A 25,239-nucleotide genomic window follows, 5' to 3' on the forward strand; every position below is an offset into this window, starting at 1 on the left:
GTGTAACTGAATTATAAGAATAGGCATAGTTGATAAAAATAAAAGGTTCTCTAGTTTGGTGGCATACAGTTGTTTATAGAAGCTTCACATGATTTTTTTTTTTGGATTTCAGTGGTGTCTGCTGTGATTTCTCCCCCATCATTTACAGTTCTAGATCACATGTACACATGTATTCATAAGTTAGAGGAAAATATATACCTTAAAGCAAAAGTACATAATAGGTTTCAGTGACCCAATTAAGTGCAGCAAGCAAGTAGAAAGACCTAAAAAAAAAAAGACAATATAAAGTACTTAATCAAATAATTTCAACTTAGACCTAGATAGAACTCTCCTCACCTACTTCCTATTTCACGTCCCTCAATCACTCCAAGGCTAACCTTGTCAGACAAATTAAAGACTTAAAAAGCTGGATAAGGGCGAGAGACTGGCATACTTTAATGATGGTTCTTTGACTTAGTACCGGGCCACCTCATCTCCCAGGGCCCTAGTCAGGGAATCCTGGGATTCCCACACAGACATGATGGGCCTAGACCTCTGATAGATTCCTCTCGCCACTGTCACTGGTCATGATGGACCCCTTTTGGGGCCCATACAGGACCTTGCCCTCAAAGTGGATCAACAATGGTACAGACTACCCCATTCTCAAAAGGGAGGCTGGACTAAAATCCTGTACCACTCTCGGAAGATGGGTCTGGCAATGGCTGCAAGCTTGAACATTCCTAGCTGTGACCACAGAATGCGAGCTCAGACCTTCAGAGATGCAGAGGTTGCACTGGTTCTTGAACTGAATATAGGCCCCAGATCAAATCCATGGGGTTTACAGTTAATGCTATTTATATACTTTTCCCAGATTTGGGAGCTATGTACTCTCTTCCCTGATCCAGTTTTCTAGTCCTATTTCCAACCCTGACACCAGTCTTCCCAGATAATACCTTTGGCCCACCTGCATGTTAGCTGTCAGGCTCAGGCAAAACCAGTAAAGTGATGGGCCCCGTGGAATATACCTAAAATGGGCCTACTGACTTTTTCCAAAATGAAAACCTCAAATCTCACCTGCTGTATTCTTGCCTTTAGTTTCCACATTATTCAACAATTTGTTCTTCTTTATATCTTAAATGCTTATCCAGACACCAAGTTACAGATGCTACCATGACACCAACCTGACTTCCTTAGGTAGATGGCCTCCCCAGTGTGTCCTGGAACCCCACCTCTCCAGAACCCTGCCCCACTAGGGAAAGATAGAAACAGACTGGGAGTATGGATCCACCTGCCAACGCCTATGTCCAGTGGAGAAGCAATTACAAAAGCTAGACCTCCCACCTTCTGCATCCCATAATGATCCTGGGTCCATACTCTCAGAGAGATAAAGAATTAGGGAAACTTCCAGGGGAGGGAATGGGATATGGAACTCTGGTGGTGGGAAATGTGTGGAATTTTACCCCTCTTTTCCATAGGTTTTGCTGATATTTTCTGTTTTTTATTTTTTAAATAAATGGAAAATAAAAATGGATATAGAAATAAAAGAATAGGAATAACCTATTCCTTTCCTAACCATTTTCTGTTATTTGTTTTATTTATTTATTTATTTTTACCAGAGCACTGCTCAGCTCTGACTGATGGTGGTGCGGGGATTGAACTTGGGACTTTGGACCCTCCGGCATGAGAGTCTCATTGCATAATCATTATGCTATCTATGCCCGCCCCATTTTCTGTTACTTGGACTGGAAAAAAGTTTTTTCAACAAACAAAACACTGGGTCTTAGTGCCTGCACAGGACCCCACTGTTCCTGGTAGGCATTTTTGTTGTTATTTTTATGATAGAAGCAGAGAGGGAGAGAGAAAGAGAGCTATTGTAGGTAGCACTGCTCCACCACTCCTGAAGCTGTGAGGACTTGAATCTGGCCCTTGCGCACGTGTGTACTCTACCAGATGAGCCAGTGCCCAGCCCCAGGAAAACTTACTTATTTTTTCATAATCTGATCTTATTAGATAAAAGGGGATTTGCTCAAGGAACTTGTTTGTTTGCCAGTACCTGAGATTCTTATTCTCCTAATCAAAAATACGTTTAATAAATACTTTGGGGGAGTCAGGCGGTAGCTCAGCAGGTTAAGTGCACGTGGCGCAAAGTGCAAGGACCAGTGTAAGGATCCCAATTCAAGCCCCCGGCTCCCCACCTGCAGGGGAGTCGCTTCACAGGCAGTGAAGCAGGTCTGCAGGTGTCTGTCTTTCTCTCCCCCCTCAGTCTTCCCCTCCTCTCTCCATTTCTCTCTGTCCTGTCTAACAATGACGACATCAATAACAATAATAATAAACTACAACAAAAAAAATAACTTTGGATCGTAGTCTCTCAACTATGTATGTGCTTTAATGTAGTGAAGTGTGTCATACCCAGATTGATCAATATACCAAGACTCACTATGCATCCTTTAAGAAAAGTAGCCTTCCATTCACCCTCAGAAACTAGAAAAAAAAATTTTTAACAAAACAAGTTTTTAGTGTAAGCCGTCTTCATAGTAGCTGAAGTGCACTGACTACACACACAGGATGATTATTGGCAAAGGCTTCTAAAAGGAAACTTTGTGAACTGAAGAGAGAGGGAAGATCAGGAGTATCAGTTTAAAATTCCTTCCACCTTACATGCCTTTCAAGCAGCCAGTTATCATTAGGAGAACATATGAGATTCCCAGGACGTCTTGGAGAAGAATGCAACTTAACAAAGAACTTGGCTTCTTTTCTGTCCTCTTTTCTTTTCTGTTCTCTTCTTCTTTCTTTCTTCTTCTTTTTTTTTTAATGCAGAAAAAAATGAAAGAAGCCATAGCAGTGAAATTTCCATCAATGCAGTGGTGGTGGGTTTGAGCCCTAGTCACACAAATAAACAAAGCTGTGTACCAGCTAAGCTATTTTGCTGGCCTGACAGAACCTTATTGCTGAACAAGTAGGAAAAAAGTTAATGCCACTATGTTTCAATAGCATGACACACACACGTAACAAATTTTTAAGACACACAGTATCAGAGAAGAGGTGTGATCACTCTGTTCTTTGTTCCCTGACAAGTATGGGTGCCATTTGCTGGGTTTGTCATATTCCGAGTAAGACTGGAATTTTCTGTTAAGCTATCTCTCACACACAAATCAAGAATCAAAAGTTGATCTTTTAAGTGTAACATATCATTGTTTCACTCCGAAGCATCATCTTCCTGGTGTTTTAAGACTTTAGAAAAAATTCTTACTTAAAAATATACAAGATTGGAAGTCAGGCAGTAGCGCAGCAGGTTAAGCACACGTGGTGCAAAGCGTAAGGACCAACGTAAGGATCTCAGTTCGAGCCCCCGGCTCCCCACCTGCAGGGGAGTCGCTTCACAGGCAGTGAAGCAGGTCTGCAGGTGTCTGTCTTTCTCTCCTCCTCTCTGTCTTCCCCTCCTCTCTCCACTTCTCTCTGCTCTATCCAACAACAACAACAATAATAACTACAACAATAAAACAATAAGGGCAGCAAAAGGGAATATTTTAAAAAAACACACAAGATGATTTTTCTGTTAAGTTCCTTTATGTTTCCAAGTGCTTAGTTCCTTTTAAAATGAGATCATTGCTTTTATTTTACAAGTTGATTAACCACACAAACCGAAGGCCAGCATCTCCTTTTCTCAGGCATATTGTAGGGTAATTTTCTCCCAGTTCATTAGTTCTTTTTGCTGCTGCTGCTTTTTTGTCTCTTGCTTCTCTTGACTCCCAATTCTACACTAGTTCCAAGACTGTTCTAAAAATCTTAATCATGAAAGCATGTTTTCATAATAATCAAATAAAGTTTTCATAGTACTAATCCATCATTGTCTATGCACTTTTAACATCAGAAAGCCTACCTAAAACAGAGACTTGAACATTAAACTGTTGAAAGTCAAATGAGTCTCACTATTATTTATTTATTTGCCATCAGGGTTATCGCTAGGCTTAGGTGCCTGAGTGGTTCTATCACTCCTGGCAGCCGTTTTTTTCCATCTTCTTTCATCCTGATGGAAGGTAAGAGACATACAGAAAGTGGGAGGGAGGGAGAAAGAGAGAGAGAAAAAGAGAGAGAGAGCTCTGCAGTACTGCTCCACCATTTCTGAAGCTTCCCCCTTGCAAGTGAGGACCAGGGCCTTGAACCTGGGTCCTCAGGCATTTATGGTAACTTATGAGCTCTACTCAGGGCCCCAGTTACACTATTTTAAAATTCAGTTCATGAATGCCATTTCTTGTTCCTATTATTCTCTTATTGCCTCCTTTGTAAAGCAGTGACGGTAAACTGTATTTTTATAAAATCTTAAAATTCTCAGTAATGCCTTATTTTCTTATCAGACTATAGTATAATTTTCATCCTAGACTGGATTTCCATTTCATACAAACTATTTACATTTAATCCAGTTAGCTTTAAGATCTTCCCCAGATGATGACAAACACACTGTATTTAATATTTTTCAATAAAAGCATGCGCTGAGATTGTGAGATGTGGAGCTGCTGGTTACAAAAGCTCCTTTCCTGGCTAGTCTGAGATGCTTTGGGACAATTTGTCCCCAAGCATTTCAGCACACTGAGATTATATATGTGATTAGTTTGAGTGGCCTCTAGCATTGCTATAACCCTATGAAATGTTATTCTTTTGTAGTCGCTTTTTAAAGAAATACATTGTGTTCTGGAAACAAAATCAGAAATTCAAATCTATCTTAATGTGAAGTCGTAGTATCTTTACATCAGCATGAACTGATTCTTCCAATATAAGTGTTGGTGAATTCTGTGAAGGAAATAAAAATCCCTAATTGTTTGTTTTGTAAGACCTAAAGTAAAAACACAAAACACCCCACACACACACACACTCACACACACACACTTCCCCTCACTCATCACCTGTGCTTTTGTGGTTTGTGTTATCTGCTACAATGACAGTTAATACATTATGTTCTCAGATGTTTGATAGTATTTCAGAGAGTCAGGAATGACCTCGGAATGATCCCTCTAAGTCCAGCTGCTTAATTCTAAATTCTTTTTAATAACTGTTTGTGAAGTCAGCACATCTCCTCAGAAGTCTCTCGTGGGTTGCAAGCGATCACACAGACAAAACCATAATGACAGGCCAGTGTAGATCGATTTAGCAGAAGGCATTCGAAAGACATTCAGGAACGGCTATAAAACTGCACAGTGGAAAGGCAGGCTGTATCTTTTTTTTTATTATTATTAAAATCATCACTAGTACAAAAGCACACACTGTATCACACATTCTCAACCCCCACCCCCACCCCTGGGAATGTGATCACAAGCATATTGGCTTTACATCCCGTTACATGGCCTATGCCTAACACACTGCTCAGGACACGAACACCTGTCTTACAGCTTTTTGCAGGGACATCATCCTTTCTGCTTCTAATCCGTGTGTTTTCATTTAGACGTTTGATTAAGGACTCACTAGTCCAAGTTCCCCCATGTCGGTTCCCTGACCCGGAGAATGATGTGTGCTCTCGTCATGTAATATCTGGTGCTGTTATGTCTGGTGAAGTCTCAAGTGTATCTTGCCTTCTCTGTAGCCAGGGCGAGCCTGCGGATATTGGATATACATCCAGCTGCAGCTTCCTGGAGCTCTTGATCCGGGGACCCGACCATATCCAGTAGAAGCTGTCACGCACATCAGGCAGGCAGAAAGGGAAAGGAGAAGGAAACTATTAAAAGATGTAAATGAAGCTATAGGATACTCTTAAATCTTAAAACCCCTTAAAAGTCACTAAGAAACACACACAAGACTCCAATTAGCCAGGTGCAAATAGGAAGGGTGCTTAATCAGATAAACAGATGCAGGCAGTTGTCATGAAGTTCTTCTCTCTTTACTTTCTGGAGCTGTTAGACCTGTTTCTTCCTTGCTTTAGCCACTTAATAGCTAGGGAGTCTGCCCTGAAATTTCTTTTGCAACTTTTCTGGCTCTTCCACCTCTCAGGTCAAGTCCAAGCACAGCAATGCCTAGACAGTTAATGTACCCTGTTAGATCTCATCTCTCTGCATTCAGACCCACCTGGTCATATCACAGTCCAATTACATCAGGCCCTTAATAGGTAGTCTTATCAACTCGCAGTGGCAGTGTAGTAGAGGCAGATCTATGAACTTGTCCTCCAAGGACTTCTGTGCTCTCACCTCAGCTAATCTTTCTGGCCAAAGCCATGCTTCCTCACTTCTCTTGTTATCCCTCCATCTGCTAGCAGCCTTTCATCTGCTTCTCTTCCCATCTTGCACAATCCATTTAGCTTTTCTACAAGGCCTGTAATGCCTTCCATCAGGTGCCATTTCGCTGTCATCAGAATCCTCACAGCAGTTTATTCAAAGGCCTGTGGCTTCATTTATCTTCTTCCCTTTTAAAGAGCTATTTGAGCTGATGCTTTCTGTCCCATAAACTGTAAACCCCTGAAACTTACAATCATGCTTAAAGCATAGCAGATGCCAAACAGATGTCAAAGGAACTAAAACTTTAAAAGTCTATCAGTTATAAGACTATCAACAATTAGTAGCTTTAGTGAACATTTTAATTGAGACTTGAATTTCATATTTTCTTTACAGTAGTATTTTAAAATATTTTTATGTATTAATTATTGGCTAGAGACAGAGAGAACTTGAGAGGCATGGGGGGAACAGAGAAGTAGAGAGAGAGAGACACCTGCCGCCCTGCTTCACCACCCATGAAGCTTTCCCCCTGCAGGTGGGGACCAGGGGCTTGAACCTGGGTCCTTGTGCATTGTAAAGTGTGCTCTTAACCAGGTGCGCCACCACCTGGCCTGGCCCCTCCAGTAGGATTTGAATACGTATATGAGTATGACAGGAAAGGGGATATTTTGACAAGCAAAGGAAAATTGTAAAGACAAATGTTGTGAAACATTGGATATGCATGAAATCTAGCAGGCTTATGACTTTGCTTTTTCTACAGGAAAAAAACATTTGACTATAGATAATAAAAAACTATTCAGACAGTTAATTAGGAGAGTGGAATATTTACTCAATTTTAGAAATGTAACTTTTTTTTTTTTCATGAAAGCACCTATCAGCCATGGCTACCAGTGGCACCGAGGATCAAACCTAGGACTGTGCAAATGCCAAGTCCTTCATACTACCACTACAATACCTCCCCAGCGTTAGAAAGTTGCTTTGTATTACTACTTACAGAATAAAGACCCTAATATTTCAGGCTCATTGCAATAAAGACTGAATAGATCAGATACAAAGAATAACACAAAAAGAATGAATGAAAGGGCTTTGGAGGGATGAAGCTGTTCACCAAATTATCCAAGATGATTTAGATATGCAAACAAAAGACAATCCAAAGTGGACTTCTTGCAATTTACATAAACACCAAGTCCAGATTGATGACGTAAATAATATGGGAAGACCATTAAACACGTGTTTGTATAGCATGTACATGAGAAAGCAAGCCTTGGTCACATTGGAGTAGTGAAGGTGTCTGCCTTCTCAGAGTCTTGGCCTCCTCAGTGTCACTGATTTTTGCCACATTTTGGACTCTCCTTTCCGGGTCACTTCTGAGAGACTCTTACTTTTTATTCTTCTCAATAGTCCAAACTCTTGGACTACAGTTACTTCTTCTATAATTTGGTCATGGAACATCTCTTACCCATTGTAATATATATATATAGTATTTTATTATTATTTTTTAACCTTTTAATTTATTTATTCCCTTTTGTTGCCCTTGTTTTATTGTTATAGTTATTGATGCGAGATGCATTGGATCGACCTTCTCGTGGTGCATCCCGTGAGTACCCATTCATTGGGGAAACTGACGATCCTTCCTAGCCGACTGAATCCACATGAATCCCAGTCACTTTCAAAGCCAGCAACAAGCAGCTCCTGACAGCTTTCAACCTGACCTGTTGACTGGCTACGGAAGAAGGGCAAACGCTAGAAGAAGAAGAAGTTATTGATGTCCTCATTGTTGGATAGGACAGAGAGAAATGGAGAGAGGAGGGGAAGATAGAGAGGGGCAGAGAAAGACAGATACCTGAAGACCTGCTTCACCGCCTGTGAAGCGACTCCCCTGCAACCGGGATCCTTACGCCGGTCCTTGCGCTTTGTGCCACAAACGCTTATCCCGCTGCGCTACCGCCCAACTCCTTATTACTATTAGTAGTGGTAGTGGTAGTGGTAGTGGTAGTATTTTAAACCAGAGCATAGTTCAGCTCTGGGTTATGGTGGTGCTGGAGATTGAACCTGGGACCTTGGAATCCCAGGCACAAGAATCTGTTTGTATAACCATTATGCTGTCTCCCCTGCCCACCTAGATTTTTTTTTTTTTTTTTTGCCTCCAGGGTTATCACTGAGGCTCTGTGCCTACACCACAAATCCACTGCTCCTGGTGGCCATCTTTTTTCCATTGTTGTTGCTGCTGTTGTTGGATAGGATGGAGAGAAACAGAGAGAGAAGGGGAAGGCAGAGAGGGAGATAGACAGAGAGACACCTGCAGACCTGCTTTACCCTAATCCTTACGCCAGTCCTTGCACTTCACACTGTGCTTATTAACCCAGTGCGCTACCACCGCCCAGCCCCCTAGATTTTTTTTAACCCTCTTCTGTTTCCACTTCCTCCACAACCAGCTCAGACTCCAGCTTATCATTTCAGTCATCCTCTTGCCATGTACCTCGACCTGCACCTGCCGTCCCTTTTGCAAAACCATAATGAAACCTCATGCTGGCAGAACAGGCATGTAACAGGACAAGTTAATCTGATCTAAAGCCAGCTTCAACTGGAGCCTCTTATGGCTCAGCAATCTAAATGTGTTTCTTTCCAATTAAGTCATGTTCTTACTCTTTCCAATGACTAGTTCAAATTGTTTTCTTTCTTCCTTTTTGATCTTTTTTTTTTTTATTGCCATCAGGGTTATCATTGAGGCTCACTGTCGGCACTATGGCAGTGTTGTTTTCGCCGGGCTATGTTGTTTTTGCCGGGCTGGCTTCACGGGCGGGTAACAGATGACCAGGGACTCATGGGTGGGTTGTACTCAGTATCTCTTTATTCTTGCAGGACGCACCGCAATCTATACCAAGCTAAGTTAAAACTAAAGTAAAGTACCCTAAAACTCACAATGCTGTCTTTATATATACTTGCCAAGTAGGGTGGAAACAGGATGTGACATAGAGAGGGTGGAGAGAAAAGTGACTGGTGAAAATCAGAGTGTGACAAGGAGAGGATCAGGGTGTGACAGGGAGAGGGGGTGGAGCTGGCGAGAATTCTATCACTGAACCACTAATGCCCTGGAGGGAGGGTGGTGCTTGTTAACAGCGGTTATGTAAATAGAATGAAGTGGTTATGTAAATAGAATCGTGTTAAGCAGGGGGGATTCAAGCCAAATGAAACAGAAAGGGTCTCATGCATACCAACAATTCTCCCTTTCTTTTTAACTAATGGCCATAGTATTAGGAGTGTGGGGTGAACAGAAACCTATATCATACAGGCGTTTTCAAAAGAACTGGCATAAGACATGGAAAATAAAATAGGCGAGCAGCAATAACCAGTGTGGTGCCAAGGGGAACGTTTCTTGCCTCAAAGGGCAAGGACTAACAGGCGAAAGGGCAATTCTTGCCTCTGGGAGCGCTTCATACCTCTGGGGGCATCTCTTGCCTCAAAGGGCGTTTCCTGCCTCTGTGGGCATCTCTTGCCTCTTGGGGCGCTTCATGCCTCTGTGGGCATAACCTAATAAGGAGGGGGAGTTTTCTACCTCGGAGAGCAGAGCCTGCAGGCAAGGGGACATGGTCTATAAAGTCTCAAGGCAATTGGCTGAAGTTAGTCTTTGAGAAACACAGCAGCGTGTACCAGTAAGTCTGATGGAGGTGTCAGTCCAAAGTAGCTGACCACAGAAGAAAATGCCAAGGGATGAAACGCTGCATGTCTGTCTCGATGGGGAATGTCGGCCACCAGAATTCTGCTTTTCTAGAGAGAGTGATCTTTGGAGTCTGTGAATCTGTTTCTTCAGGTCGTGCCAGGTCACATCATTGGTTTCCAGGGGTGTGTTGTAGTCATTCCATCTTGTGGGCGATGTCAGAGAACAGGATCCAAATGGATTTCCAGGAATTCGATTTGAGTAGATGCTTTTTCATGTGAAGACTTGACAGCTTAAATTCACTTACTTGTCAAACAAAACTTGTAGCAGATTAGAAGTTTACTATAATTGATAACTCCATTATAATTGGAAGTCCTTTCTAGAATGAAGTGGTTATGTAAATAGAATAGTGTTAAGCAGGGGGGATTTAAACCAAATGAAACAGAAGGGGTCTCATGCATACCAACATGGCAGACAATTTTTTCTTCTTTCCCCCCCTCTATTTTATAGGGGGGTAGGGGTAGAGAGAGAAAAAGAGACACCTGCAGACCAGCTATACCACTCCTGAAGCATCCCCTCTGCAGGTGGGGAGCTGAGGATTGAACCCAAGTCCTTATACATGGACTTGTGCACCATCTCCTGGCTCCTCCAATCTTGTCGTGTTTCTCCCATCTCCAACTTATCCCAGCAGCCTCCAGCCACAGCAGATAAAGGCCAATTTGTAATCGGGACAGAAGCCATCACACAGGAAGCACTCTTAACCAAGTATGCAACACAACTGGACCTTATGACCTTTCCCTCCTCCCTCTCATTACAATTAGGTCTCCCTCCTTCTATTCAAGGTCCATTCTTCTATTTGTTGTCTCCTCCTTAGGGCATTTTACCACCACGCTAGCTCTTCTTGCTGTATTTTTAACCTCTCACTTCCTCCTGATCTCTTCCCAACATCATTTCAAAGCATATCACCTTAAAAAAAAATCAATCCTCCCTTCCCCACAAACCCTCTCTCCACTTTAATTTCTTCCCTTTGCCATTATTTCCCCAACCATGGCACCATGGTTATCCCTGGGGCTTGATGCCTGCACTACAAATCTATTGCTCCTGGTGGCCCTTTCTTTAATTCTTTCTCTCTCTCTTTTTTCTGATGGAGACAGAGAAATGTAGAGGGAGAGATGTAGAGAGAGCAATAGCACTGGGAGCTTGAACCTACATCCTAAAATATGGTCACCTGCCAAATTTCTTTAAAGCATTTCCTGGACTCATTGATTTCAGTCTTACATTTCAAGTCACTCCATGCTAGTTTTAGCCTCCCACTGAAACACCTCCCTCAAGATCATCAATAGTGTCTGTTTTGCAAAGAGCAGTAAATTTGAGACCTTACCTTACTAGAATCCGTAATAGCATTTGATATCATTGACCACTTCCTTTTTGAAATTGGCTCTGTCACTGGCTTCTATAATATTTTCCTGGGTTTTTCTTTTTTCTTTTTTTTTCTTTTTGCCTCCAGGGTTATTGCTGGGGCTCGGTGCCTGCACTATGAATCCACAGCTCCTGGAGGCCATTTTTCCCCCATTTTTGTTGCCCCTGTTGCCCTTATTGTTGTTGGACAGGACAGAGAGAAATCGAGAAAGCGGAGGGGAAGACAGAGAGGGGGAGAGAAAGACACCTGCAGACCTGCTTTTGCACTTGGCTCTATATGCGCTTAACCTGCTGTGCTACTGCCCGACCCCCTCCTTTCCCTGATTTTCTCTGTGCTCACTTGTCCTTATTATTGGTGATTTTTCTCTCCTTCCCAACCATAATGAGTCATAGAGTTTCTTAAAACAAATGACTGTCTTCACTGTTTTCTCTCTAGATGTTATTACTAGCTAACTTCCAATATCATTTATAAGAAATCATTGCCTGAATTTAATTTCCATCTCAAAGCCTTCACCTGCATGGCAAACTTGTATTGCTAATGTGTCTTCCTCACTTGGAAATCTCATAGTTAAACTTACAAAGAGGAAATTTTAATTTTCTTTTCTGTCTTCATCAGGGCTCACACTCAGTATTTCCCCATTTCGGTAACACATATGGTCACTTAATTACTCAGACCTCACACTCCCACTCTCTCCTGCACCATCCAACTAATTATCATAATCTTGTGATTCAACTGCTTACATGTATTACTGTTTCCATCATTTACTTTTTTCTGCTGTTCTTGCATCATCTTTCCCCCTCCCATTAATCACCGTACAGTATACAGTCTGAAATCCTAAATTGTGAAATTTCACTAGCAACGGAGAATGTTCTACATGCCTGTGAACTCTGTTAAATTAACTAAACAAGTAGGCCATGAAAAAGGGGTGACTCCGATGCCTCGGGGGCAGCCTATGTAAGCGAGCCCCACCCCCAACCCAAACTAGAGCCAATAGGCTTGAAGCTGAGAAAATGAAAGTTAAAAACAACCAGTCACAAAATTCCGACTAGAACTTGTTAAATTCCGGCAACCTATTAAGCGGAGGCCAAACAACCAGCTTGCTTCTCTAATGAAAATCCTTCTCTCAACTTCTGTGGGTCGAGTCATAACCACTTTGAAACTCATTCTGCTGGAATTGACTCTTATCCAAATAAACTCCTTTAAAAAAAAAGAATTTATTTATTCATGAGAAAGAGAAAGAGGAAGAACCTGACATCACTCTGGTACATGTACTGCCAAGAATTGAACTCAGGACCTCATGGCTGAGAATCCAATGCTATATCCACTGCACCGCCTCCTGGACCACTATCCAAATAAACACATGACTTGAAATACCCTTCTACTTATCTGTTACCAGCTATTAAGTTTTTTTTCCCCCTCCGGAATCATTAAGCCATCTTTGTGTGGGAGGGACAGAGGTTGCAGGTTGTGACTTGTTATTTATTTGAACAGCTGTGAAAGAGACCTATTAGTGGGGATTGAACACATGAATCGGTTAAAAAAAAAAGGACAAAATGGTCTGTGAAGGGAATTTCTGAGTTTAAGAGCTCACAGATAAACAATCATGAGTACTGAGACAAGAGCCAGTGTGGACATGGGAATAGAGATGAGTGTAAGATTGTTATGCAGTCTTACATGCACACCCACCTGGTCACCTAAACTATTACTCATATACTGAACTCTTATTCTCACTCACCAGTCCTGTCTGTCTGCAGGAAGAAGAAATAATGTGACAGTAATGAGAAGGAAAAACAGCGCAGCCAGCTCTACTTGGTCGCTATAGCACGTGGCTTTGATGTCTCTGCCCCCACCTTAAGAATCTGAATACTGGGAGTCTGGAGGTAGCGCAGCGGGTTAAGTACACATGGCATGAAGCACAAGGACCAGCATAAGGATCCTGGCCCCCCGATCCCCACCTGCAGGGGAGTCAATTCAAAAGCGGTGAAGCAAGTCTGCAGGTGTCTCTTTCTCTCCCCCTCTCTGTCTTCCCCTCCTCTCTCCATTTCTCTCTATCCTATCCAACAACGACGACATCAATAAAAACTACAGCAATAAAACACAAGGTCAACAAAAGGGAATAAATAAATAAATATTTTTTAAAAGAATCTGAATACTTCTTTAAAAATAATTATGGGTCGGGCGGTGGAGCACCAGGTTAAGCACTCATAGTACTAAGCACAAAGATCCTGGTTGGAGCCCCCAGCTCCTCATCTGTGGGGGGGTTGCCTCACAAGTGGTGAAGCAGGTCTGTAGGTGTATTCCTCTCTCCCTATCTCCCCCTCCTCCCTCAGTTTCTCTCTGTCTTCTCCAATAAAATGGGGGGTAAAATGGCCACCAGGAGCAGTGGATTCGTAGTGCAGGCACCGAAACCCAGCAATAACCTTGGAGGCAAAAAAAAGAAAGAAAGAAAGAAAGAAAAAGATGTAATTAATGTTTAGATTATTTAACATTTCCCACAGGTGACCATCCATCACTTTTTTTTTCATACACAGATTTTAGCCAACCACAGCCATCATTGTAAGTTTCCATTGCCCTTGGGAACTGAATACTAGCTATCATTGTTGGCATTTATTGGTTTATGTAATGTATTTACTGGGTAGATAGACATCAAGTAGAGATATGGAGAGATAGGGAAAGATACAGAGAGATCAGTGCAGGCAATAAACTCATCTGGGCAAGTTGTGGTCTATATACACAATGGAGTACTACTCAGCTATTAAAAACAGTGACATCACCATTTTCAGCCCATCTTGGATGCATCTTGAAGAAATCACGTCAAGTGAAATAAGTCTGAAAATGAATGAATATGGGATGTTCTCAATCACAGGCAGAAGTTGAAAAACAAGATCAGAAGAGAAAACACAAGTAGAACCTGAATTGGAGTTGGCGTATTGCACCAAAGTAAAAGACTCTGGGGTGTGTGGGGGGGGAGAGTACAGGTCCAAGAAGGATGACAGAGGACCTGTGGGGGTTGTATTGTCATGTGGAAAACTGAGAAATGTTATGCATGTACATACTACTGAATTTACTGTCAAATGTAAAACATTAATCCCCCAATAAAGAAAATAAATAAATAAACTCATCTGTCCAAATCATTAAAGAGTAGTTGTGGCCCTGATATCAATCTTGTTTCCCAACAGCCATGTGTTTTTTTTGTTTTGTTTTGTTTTGTTTTGTTTTTTGGACCACAGCATTGCTTGGCTTTGGCTCTGGCTCTGGCTCTGGCTCTGGCCCTGGCCCTGGCTCTTGGTTCAGGGAATGAACCTGGGGCCCCATATCCTCTACTGTGTTCCTCTTTGGCCCTGCTCTCTGATCTTTAAATTTTCTTCTTTTATCAAAACATACCCATCAATTTCATTGAAGCCTTTTAGATATGTAAATCATGCCATTAATAGTTTCCCTCTTGTGTGGTCTGGGAGGTGATGCAGTGGATAAAGAATTGGACTCTCAAACATGAGGCCCTGATTTCAATCCCCGGCAACACATGTACCAGAGTGGGGTCTGGTTCATTCTCTTGGTGCTGTTTTAAGAGCCTGAAGAGGGACAGAGAGATAATCAAGTCTTTATCTGCCCTATGAATGCTACTCAGGAGGCTGGAGGGAAAAGGCACCAACTATAGTGAGGCCACCTAGTGTTTGCTTCATAGGGTCAAACCTGTCTGTCTTTGGTCCCGGCTTCTGGTCTCTCCTCCACCAGTTTCTGTTATTGATGGTGGTTCAATCTGGGAAGAAGTAGACGTCTAGCTGTGAGTGGGGAACCTGAGAGTGCATTACGCCAGTCAGCTCTTTTATGGAGAAGGCAGGGTCAAATCATGGCTAAGGGAGCCAAAGCTACTTGGATTTGCATGCTGACTCTTTCAGCTACTAGGAAAACGGTCCCCGAAACTTGGCCAAGTTTAATGGCTTCACTAACCCCCTGAGAGATATCTCGAGGAAAAATGAGATAATGGACACACACACACACACACACACACACACACACACACGTATATGATTTTAAATTCTTATTTATTCATGAGAAAGAGAGGAGAGAGAAAGAACCTGACACCATTCTGGTACATGTGCTTCTGGGGACTGAACTCAAGACCTCACGCTTGAGAGTCCACTGCACCATCTCTCTCAGACCATGATAATAGACACCTTTTCTAAATGTTTGACTACCCTTAGTCACAGCCTCTTGCAGTCTGAACACCCATTGGGTTCCCCTTTTTTTTTCCCTTTTTCTGTTCTGTCCTCTTAGTCCCTGGGTCTTAAATGGGTCCACGGATGCAGTGTATGTGAGAGCACACCAGAGAGACACAGACGGAGGGTCAGGGATTTACTTGGGAAAGAGCAGAGGATTCCTTCTGGGAGGGAAAAAAGCAACAAATGGGGAAGGAAAGAAAAAGAAGGGGACAGGGAGAGTTCCTATCCTTTTTTGAAGCAAGAGTTTGCACAGTTTGGAGTGTGTGTGTGTGTGTGTGGGGAGGGTATTTTAGGAAACACTTTTGGGTAAGAGGTCACACTGAGTGTCAGGAAAAGGCGGAGAGTTTCAAAGCAGCTCCACATGGTGAGCGTGCATTCTGCTTTCAAGAGGGAGTGGAAACGAGGGTTTCAATGGCTTTCTCCTGAACATCAGCTGCCAGGATGCCTGGTCTGCATTTCCATGTCAGGACAGGACCAGGAAGTAGCCTGGCTTTGCACGGACAGAGCATCTGAATCACGTGAACTCGGTACCCTGGACAACACAAGTATTGTGTAAATGGTTTTCATTATCAGGCCGATTTCTTCGCCCTTCCTGAAGTCTGGTTCTGACGTTCCTTGGCTGGAGCCCTGCCCTGGTTAGTCTGGGAGGGATGAGGGGCAGGAATGTCTGGCCTCAAGGTCAGTCTCGCTGTTGTCAGCACCTGCTCCAGGCCCACCTCATCTCAGCTTGCCCTTTAGTACCAGAGATTCCAGCTTCACTTGCCATCAGCTCAGGCCACCACCAGCCTAACCTGCCTGAAAACGGCCCTGTAGCCTCATGCCCACCCAAGCCAAAGCTGTATCATTCTCCCCCCACCCCCAACACACACACACACACACACACACACACACACACACACACACACACACACACACACCCACCCTTTCTCTGACCTGGTGGCTGTCCTCTGGGCCATCTCTGGCTTTCTAAGAGTTGGTGATATTTCTTCCCAAATCCTTAATGCCAATTACATCAGATCATGTTATATAAACCTCTGAGCTGTGGGTGGGAAGTGGACTGTCACCATGCTTGGCAAGCTGATGGCATCTTGATGTTTTTGCAAGGAGCCTGCAGCCTGCTGGCTGTTCCGGGAGACAGTGAAGGCATGCTGAAGTGTCTGCGCCTTCACCATTATGTTCAGATGCAACATTTACCAAGTCACGATGTTTCTTCATGACTCCACCAAGGGCTTTCCCCCATCAGAATTATAGCTGGGCTTTGCTACCACTACTGGCGACCATTTTTTCCTCTAGATAGAATGTAAGAGACAGGGATAGAGAGGGAGAAAGATGAAGAGACCACCTGGGACTGCCAACAAGACAGACTAGAAGGACTTCAGGAACCCACCAAATCACTGGTGAGTGCAAACATGGCTCCTGGACAGAGAAGAGCCTAGGGAGAGATTAAGTGGCTGGTAACAGTCCGGCAGTTTACCAGTTGAGATGCTACCTCCAGTCTGTTTCACCAACAAGAGGAGGCTGAAGAGAGGAGAGGACTTCCCTGAGACTCACCAAGTGCAACTGTGAGTCTCCATTGCTACTGCCCTCAGAATCTGGAGCAGCGGCAGGGAGGCTGACACCAGGGGACAGAGAACTAACCAGGAAACTCAGAAGATCTATACCTTGGTGGCCTAGAGGTGGGGCTGTGAAAGTCTCTTGGCATAACCACTGCATTATCTCTGCACCACCCTGCTTTATTTCTTGGTCAGGAGTCAAGGATTAAGCTAAGTATCCTACTTATAGTTTAAAAGCCCTCAGGCTCCCATAGCATACAGGGAAGAAAAAGAACAAAAGATGCTTTTAAGACACTGAGCTCCAACTCTGGGATTAAAATAATATAGAAACAACTGTCAATATCCACAACTGTGAACCCTCTAAATACCTTACTTAGACACAAGTCAATCCAGGCAAGAGTGATCAGTAATTTGAAAAGTACTGAGAGAGGGACCTCATGACATACTATATAAAATGGTTAAATCAACAAGAAGAAATATTGGAGAAATTAACTTGGACAAGAGTCCAGCTAAAACCCCCCCAAAGGGTGAAGCACAAAATAATGAGGTCAACATCCAAACACTAGTTAAGGAAATAATCACAGGAGTGAGTAAAGAGTTTGAAAAAATTGTCATCAGAAATGCAGAAACAACAAATGAGACTCTGGAGGAATACACTAATTATCTCAATGTTATTAGAGAGCTGAAAGCTGAAATAGCTGAGCTAAGAACACAACTAGCTGAACAAACTAAAACAGTATCTGGAACAGAGTAACAAAGTAGATGAACTCCAGAAAACAGTAGAGGAAACAGAGAGAATAGAATAAATGAGGCTGAAGACAGAATTAGCAAGATCGAGGACAAATTAGAGACAACTAAAAAAAGAAAAAAGAGATCTCAAAAAGATTAAGAGATAACTGAAAACAACAACAGAGATATATGGGATGACTTAAAAAAAAACAATACACGCATTATTGGCTTACCAGAGGAAGAGGGGGGGGGAAGCATTCTTCAGGACATAATAGCTGAGAAATTCTCTAGTCTAGACAACATAAAACACATAAAGGTTCAAGAAGCCTAGAGGATTCCAAACAGAATTAAAGATACCAAGACACATCATATTTAGGAAGATACCAAGACACATCATATTTAGAATGGAAAGGAATAAGGATAAAGAAAGGATCCTGAAGGCTGCAGAAGTAAAACAGAGTCACCTACAGAGGAAAACTCATAAGATTAGCAGCAGACTTCTCCACACAAACACTACAGGCCAGAAGAGAATGGTAAGATACCTATCAAGTGCTCAATGAGAAAGGCTTTCAACCAAGATTACTGTATCCTGCTAGGCTGTCATTTAGACTAGATGGAGGCATTAAAAACCTTCTCAGACAAGCAACAGTTGAAAGAATAAACTATCACCAAGCCTTCCCTGAAAGAAGTTCTGAAAGGTCTCCTATAAACAGTCACACCACCATAAATAGGCCATATATCAGAACACTCTAAAACCCTACAAGAAAGACGTTAAAATATCTTCAGTCTTTGATAGCAATAAGTGTCAATGGCCTAAATTCACCTATTAAAAGGTACAGAGTAGGAAGATGGATCAGAAAACACAACCCAACAATTTGCTGTCTACAGGAAACCCACCTAACTCAACAAGACAAACACAGACTCAAAGTGAAAGGACGGAAACCTATCATATAGGCCATGGCCTACAAAAAAGGGCAGGGACAGCTATTCTCATATCTGACATGATAGACTTTAAAATAAATAAAATTTAAAAAGATAGGAATGGACATTACTTAATGCTCACTGGATCAGTCAAGAGGACTTAACAATTATTAACATCTATGCACCCAATGAGAAGCCATCTAAATACATCAAACATCTCCTGAAAGAGCTACAGCAATATATTAACAGCAACACAGTCATAGTAGGGGACTTCAACACCCTACTTTCTCAACTTGACAGATCATCCAGGCAGAAAAGCAATAAAGACATGAGGGAGCTAAATGAGGAGATAGATAAACTGGAACTATTGGACATTTTCAGAGTCATTCATCCCAATAAACTGGAATACACATTTTACTCAAGTCCACATGGGTCATGCTTAAGGATAGACCATATGTTAGGCCACAAGGACAGCATCAGCAAATTCAAGAGCATTGAAATCATCCCAAGCATCTGCTCAGACCACAGTGGAATTAAACTAACACTTAACAATCAAGAAAAAATTAGTAATAGTCCCAAAATGTGGAAGCTCAACAGTACACTACTTAACAACTTCTGGGTCAAAGAAGACCCAAGCATCTGCTCAGACCACAATGGAATTAAACTAACACTTAACAATCAAGAAAAAATTAGTAATAGTCCCAAAATATGGAAGCTCAACAGTACACTACTTAACAACTACTCGTCAAAGAAGAAATAAAAGAAGAAATCAAAATGTTTCAAGATTTCAATGAAAATGAAGACACAAGCTGTCAAAATATTTGGGATACAGCTAAGGAAGTACTGAGAGGGATGTTCATAGCCATACAAGCACACATTAGGAAATAAGAAAAAGCACAAATAAACAGCCTGATTGCACATCTTAAAGACCTAGAAAAAGAAGAACAAAGGAACCCTAAAGCAACCAGAAGGACAGAAATCACTAAAGTTAGGGCAGAAATAAATAACATTGAAAATAAAAACCATACAAAAGGTCAACAGAAGTATATGCTGGTTCTTTGAAAGAGTGAACAAAATCGACAAACCTTTAGCCAGACTCACAAAACAAAAAAGGGAGAAAACCCAAATAAATTGGATACTAAATGAAAGAGGAGATATCACAACAGACACTGCAGAAATTCAACATATCATGTGAGACTTTTATGAACAACTATATGCCACCAAGCTAGAGAACCTGGAAGAAAGGAACGATTTCCTAGATACCTATGAACTTCCAAAATTAAATAAAAGAGGAACTAGATAACATGAACAGGCCCACCACAGCTAATTGAAACAGTTATCAAAAATCTTCCCAAAAATAAAAGTCCTGGACCAGATGGTTTTACAAATGGATTCTACAAAACCTTCAAAGAAGAACTAATACCTCTACTTTTAAGTCTTCCAAAAGATTGAAGACACTGGAATACTCTCTTCTGGCTTCTATGAAGCCAACATCACTTTGATGCCAAAAGCAGACAGGGACACAACCAAAAAAGAAAACTACAGACCAATATCTCTGATGAACACAGATGCGAAAATATTGAACAAAATTCTAGCCAACCAGATACAGCAGTATATCAAAAAGATTGTTCATCATGACCAAGTGGGGTTTATCCCAGTCAGGCAAGGTTGGTTTAGTATATGTAAATCAATCAACGTGATCCACCACATCAACAAAAGCAAGACCAAAAACCACATGGCCATATCAATAGATGCAGAGACAGCCTTTAACAAAATACAACATCCCTTTATGATCAAAACACTACAAGAAATGGGAATAGATGGAAAATTCCTGAAGATAGTGGAGTCCATATATAGAAAAACTACAGCCAACATCATACTCAATGGTGAATAACTGGAAGAATTTCCCCTCAGATCAGGTACTAGACAGGGCTGCCCACTATCACCACTACCATTCAACATAGTGTTGGAAGTTCTTGCCATAGCAATCAGGCAGGAACAAGAAATTAAAGGCATACAGATTGGAAAAGAAGAAGTCAAACTCTCCCTATTTGCAGATGACATGATAGTGTACATAGAAAAACCTAAGGTATCCAGCAAGAGGCTTTTGGAAATCATCAGGCAATACAGTACGGTGTCAGGCTACAAAATTAACATTCAAAAGTCAGTGGTATTCCTCTATGCAAACACTAAGTTAGAAAAAGCTGAAATCCAGACATCAATTCCTTTTACTATAGCAACAAAAACAATAAAATATCTAGGAATAAACATAACCAAAAAAGTGAAAGACTTCTATACTGAAAATTATGAGTCATTACTCAAGGAAATTGAAAAAGACACAAAGAAGTGGAAAGATATTCCATGTTCATGGGTTGGAAGAATTAACATCATCAAAATGAATATACTACCCAGAGCCATATACAAATTTAATGTTATCACCATCAAGATCCCAAGCACATTGTTTAGGAGAATAGAACAAATGCTACAAATGTTTATCTGGAACCAGAAAAGACCTCGAATTGCCAAAACAATCTTGAGAAGAAAGAACAGAACCGGAGGCATCACACTCCCAGATCTCAAATTGTATTATAGGGCCATTGTCATCAAAATTGCTTGGTACTGGAACATGAATACACACACTGACCAGTGGAATAGAATTGAGAGCTCAGAAGTAAGCCCCCACACCTATGGACATCTAATCTTTGACAAATGTACCCAGACTATTAAATGGGGAAAGCAGAGTCTCCAACAAATGGTGTTAGAGAAAATGTGTTAAAACATGCAGGAGAATGAAACTGAACCACTATATTTCACCAAATACAAAAGTAAATTGCAAGTGGATCAAGGACTTGGATGTTAGACCAGAAACTATCAGATACTTAGAGGAAAATATTGGCAGAACTCTTTTCTGCATAAATTTTAAAGGCATTGTCAATGAAACGAATCCAATTACAAAGAAGACTAAGGCAAGCATAAACCTATGGGACTACATCAAATTAAAAAGCTTCTGCACAGCAAAAGAAACCACTACCCAAACCAAGAGGCCGCTCGCTCACAGAATGGGAGAAGATCTTTACATGCCGTACATCAGACACGAGGCTAATAACCAGAATATATAAAGAGCTTGCCAAACGCAACCACAAGAAAACAAATAACCCCATCCAAAACTGGGGGGGAGGACATGGATAGAATATTCACCACAGAAGAGATCCAAAAGGCTGAGAAACACATGAAAAAATGCTCTAAGTCTTTGATTGTCAGAGAAATGCAAATAAAGACAACAGCTCCTGCTGTTCTGGTCACAACCCAGGTTAGAGCCTGGCCTTCACTACACTGGTGAAAGCTTTGCTGAGGTGGTCTCTCTCTCTCTCTCTCTCTCTCTCTCAACCTCCCTCCCTCCCTCCCTCCCCTCACAGTGATGCAGCCTGGGGGAACAAAACAAAACAACAACAGAGCCCACCATTCTAGTATTTTATAGGCCAAAAAGTATAGGCGAGAGTGACCATTTTTTCCCACAAAGAGGAGGAGGCTGTGGCCTGGACAGCCAGCAGGGCTGCTTGGCTTAAACACACCTCCAGTGACTCACTGGATGCAGGCCCACAGGTCACCAAATGCTTTGCACAACATGAAATGACTTTATGAGCTACCAGGTTGACCATGTGCTGGGGAAGGTGATTTATTCCCTACTGTTAATTTACCCTGCTCTCCCCACTTCCCCTAACATGGAACATTCTTAATCAAGGGTGCACGGTTGTTAGACCAGGACTTCCTGTGTGCTCAGGGGATGAGTGACTTGACATTCCAGAAGCACCACTTCTAGGCACGCTTCCTCTCTCCTCACCCCACCCCCCTTCTGTGACACCGCTCTCTGGACGTACTGTTTTTCTCTGAATTGTACTCTTGTCCATGAGTTTACACACTGCTTTGTTAACACGCCCACAGGCAAGGTTGCTAATGCAGTTCTACAAATTGAATAAGGATACGATACTTTCCAAGACGCCATCTGAACAACGTGTCCTGTGTATACAGCTTGGCTTAGAATCAGAATCAGGAATATATGCTTTGATCTTTCTTTCTTTCTTTCTTTCTTTCTTTCTTTCTTTCTTTCTTTCTTTCCTTCTTTCCTTCTTTCTTTCTTTCTTCCTTTCTTTCTTCCTTCCTTTCTTTCTTTCTTTCTTTCTTTCTTTCTTTCTTTCTTTCTTTCTTTCTTTCTTTCTTTCTTTCTTTCTTTTTTTTCCAAGAGTTTAACAAGCAAACTAGGGCACTGGGAGGAATGCTTATAAAATGAACACAAACATTCACACAGCAGAAGCTCAGCACGGAATCTTGCACCTGATTGGGCATCTGACAGAAAGAAGTAGCACGTGTTCTGAAACCAGCCACCCTCAGGGCAGAGTGAAGGTGGTCAGTAAAACCCTGTGATAATTACTTAACAGAAGTACTTTTCTTTGGACTGTAAGATGCAAATTGAGTATTTATTTTTATTTTTTGATCTGTAGACTTGTTTCCCACTACAAATTTTTAATATCACAAGGGGGGGGGGAACACCTCAGGTCTACCTTTTTGAAGTGTTTCTCCTTTTCTAAAACCTTCCTCTTTTTAATCTTACCCCTTTCTCAATACACCCAAGGCCCTTCCAGTTATTAGGAGTTTCATATATACGCTGGAGGAAAACTAGTCCCCTTTGCTTTAAAACTCAATTGCACAGAGCACTTTAAAACATAACTTTAAAATGTAACTTCAAACACATAACTTTTTACGATGTTGGCACGAATGGGGACACGGAGAGGGGTGGGTGGAGAGCGGGCTCTGTGGATCGGGCTAAGGGGAGTACTTCCTCCAGAGTCAGAGTCTTTCATCTGCGGGTGCAGGCCCTGGGTCTGCAGCTGTGACCCCTGATTCACATCCTCAGGAAGGTGAGACAGAGGTAGCCTGGGAATCTGGGTCTGCATTCAATTTCTAACTCCCGGAGCCAACGGCGTGTGACTTTATGTAACATTTCAGTTATTTGAAAACTATGTACCAATTTGAGTGATAACAGATTTCCTTGCGGTCTGACTCGGCATTGTTTGGGTGAACACAGTCTGGAAATATGAAATCTTCTAATCAGAGCCGGCTGAGCTCTCAAATACCTGCCTGCCCGTCCAGCGCGGTGGCTTTTCCAGAAAGAACGTGAGGTCCCAGAGGAGGTTTGAACTGTGACCCCATGTGTGAGGCAGCCTGGCCATGGCCCAAAAGTGCAACCCAGGAACCAGAGCTGCATTTTGGCTGGTGCCTGCCCTGCACCAAGGCTTCCTGGGTGCCCTAGTTGGCTGGGACCTGCGTCTCTTCCTGGGCACCTCAGAGCCTTGGTGATTTATTTCACATGAACATGACAGCTCAGCTGAGCTGGGGACCCCTCAAAGCCCATTTCCGAGCTGCTGGGCTCCCAGTGATGTCTGCCCAGCTACCAGTGACAGGAGTGTATGCCAAGGTCTCTGTCCACAGGACTCAGAAGTGAGTTCTGCCCATTTGATTCCCTTGCCCTTTCTGTACAGCTGTGCCCTTCCACTCCAGAAAGCTGGCCCTGTTTTTGCTTCCATTTTTTTTGTGTGTGAATCTTTCCCTAGAGAGCTTCTACGCACAGACAAGACACAAACAGACACACATATGAAATAGTGTAGGTACAGACTCCTCTTCCTCTATCCTCTAAGAGATTAATGTGGGGTCTAGAGTATCTGAATGGTAAATTGGGATATTTAATAAGTGGAGCCACCTCCTGTCTTGTTAGGTGAAGAAAAACACAGAGCAAGCCTGTGGCACTGACAGCTCCATGACAGGTTGACTAGTGATATTCAAATCAGTGTTTCCTCCAGAGTCAGAATCTAGTTGCACAGGACATCGATCTTAAGGATAAACACAGGCGTGAATCAGACACACAAGCCTTTTCCTTTCTGACGTTTCATTGTCACAGTCTCAGGTACTCGCAGTCATGTACCTGGTATCCAGAAATACTAGGTACAGGAAGATATTTTTGAGAAAGGTTACATTCATATAACTGCTTTTTAAAAGCATTGGTTTTAATCTCTTATGTCTCTAGTTTGTAAATTGAATGTTATTGTCTGTATGTATGTATTAAGTAAAAAGCAGGTTATAGGGTTTTGTTTGTTTGTTTGTTTTTACTAGAGCATGGCTCAGATCTGATTTATGTGGTGTGGGATACTGAACCTGGGGCTTTGGAGCCTCAGGTATGAAAGCCTCTTTGAATAACCATTATGCTATCTCCCCCACCTAGAAAAAGCAGATTATAAATGGAATTTGGTTCTACCTGTCATTTCTGGCATCTGCAGGGGATCTTGGAACCTGGCCTCTGTGGATACAGAGGGGCTGAGATGGTAGCAGAAAGTGGGATAAATACATCAGATATAAACTATATTTGCAATGGGAAAGAGGGGAAATGGGATAAGTAGGAAAATGGTCTGGATTTTAAATACAAATGGAAATCTATGGTCTAAACTATATTAGTTACTATTTTTAAATTGCTATTTATTTATTTAGGGCCACAAAGTTTTTGATGGGC

General features: G+C 42.1%; 1 protein-coding gene across 1 annotated transcript in view; it reads right to left on the minus strand.

Annotated features, from left to right (window-relative positions):
- Nucleotides 1-5,350: 5,350 nt before the first annotated feature.
- The window catches only part of LOC132536582 (outer dynein arm-docking complex subunit 2-like), a 48,100-nt gene continuing 28,211 nt past the window's right edge, over nt 5,351-25,239 (minus strand). The window contains exon 3 of the mRNA XM_060184636.1: nt 5,351-5,642. Coding sequence (XP_060040619.1) covers nt 5,529-5,642 — 114 coding nt within the window. The 3' untranslated portion in view covers nt 5,351-5,528. The remainder of the gene's footprint in view (nt 5,643-25,239) is intronic.

This window comes from Erinaceus europaeus, unplaced genomic scaffold (genome assembly GCF_950295315.1).
Source record: "Erinaceus europaeus unplaced genomic scaffold, mEriEur2.1 scaffold_415, whole genome shotgun sequence".
Lineage (NCBI taxonomy): Eukaryota > Metazoa > Chordata > Mammalia > Eulipotyphla > Erinaceidae > Erinaceus > Erinaceus europaeus.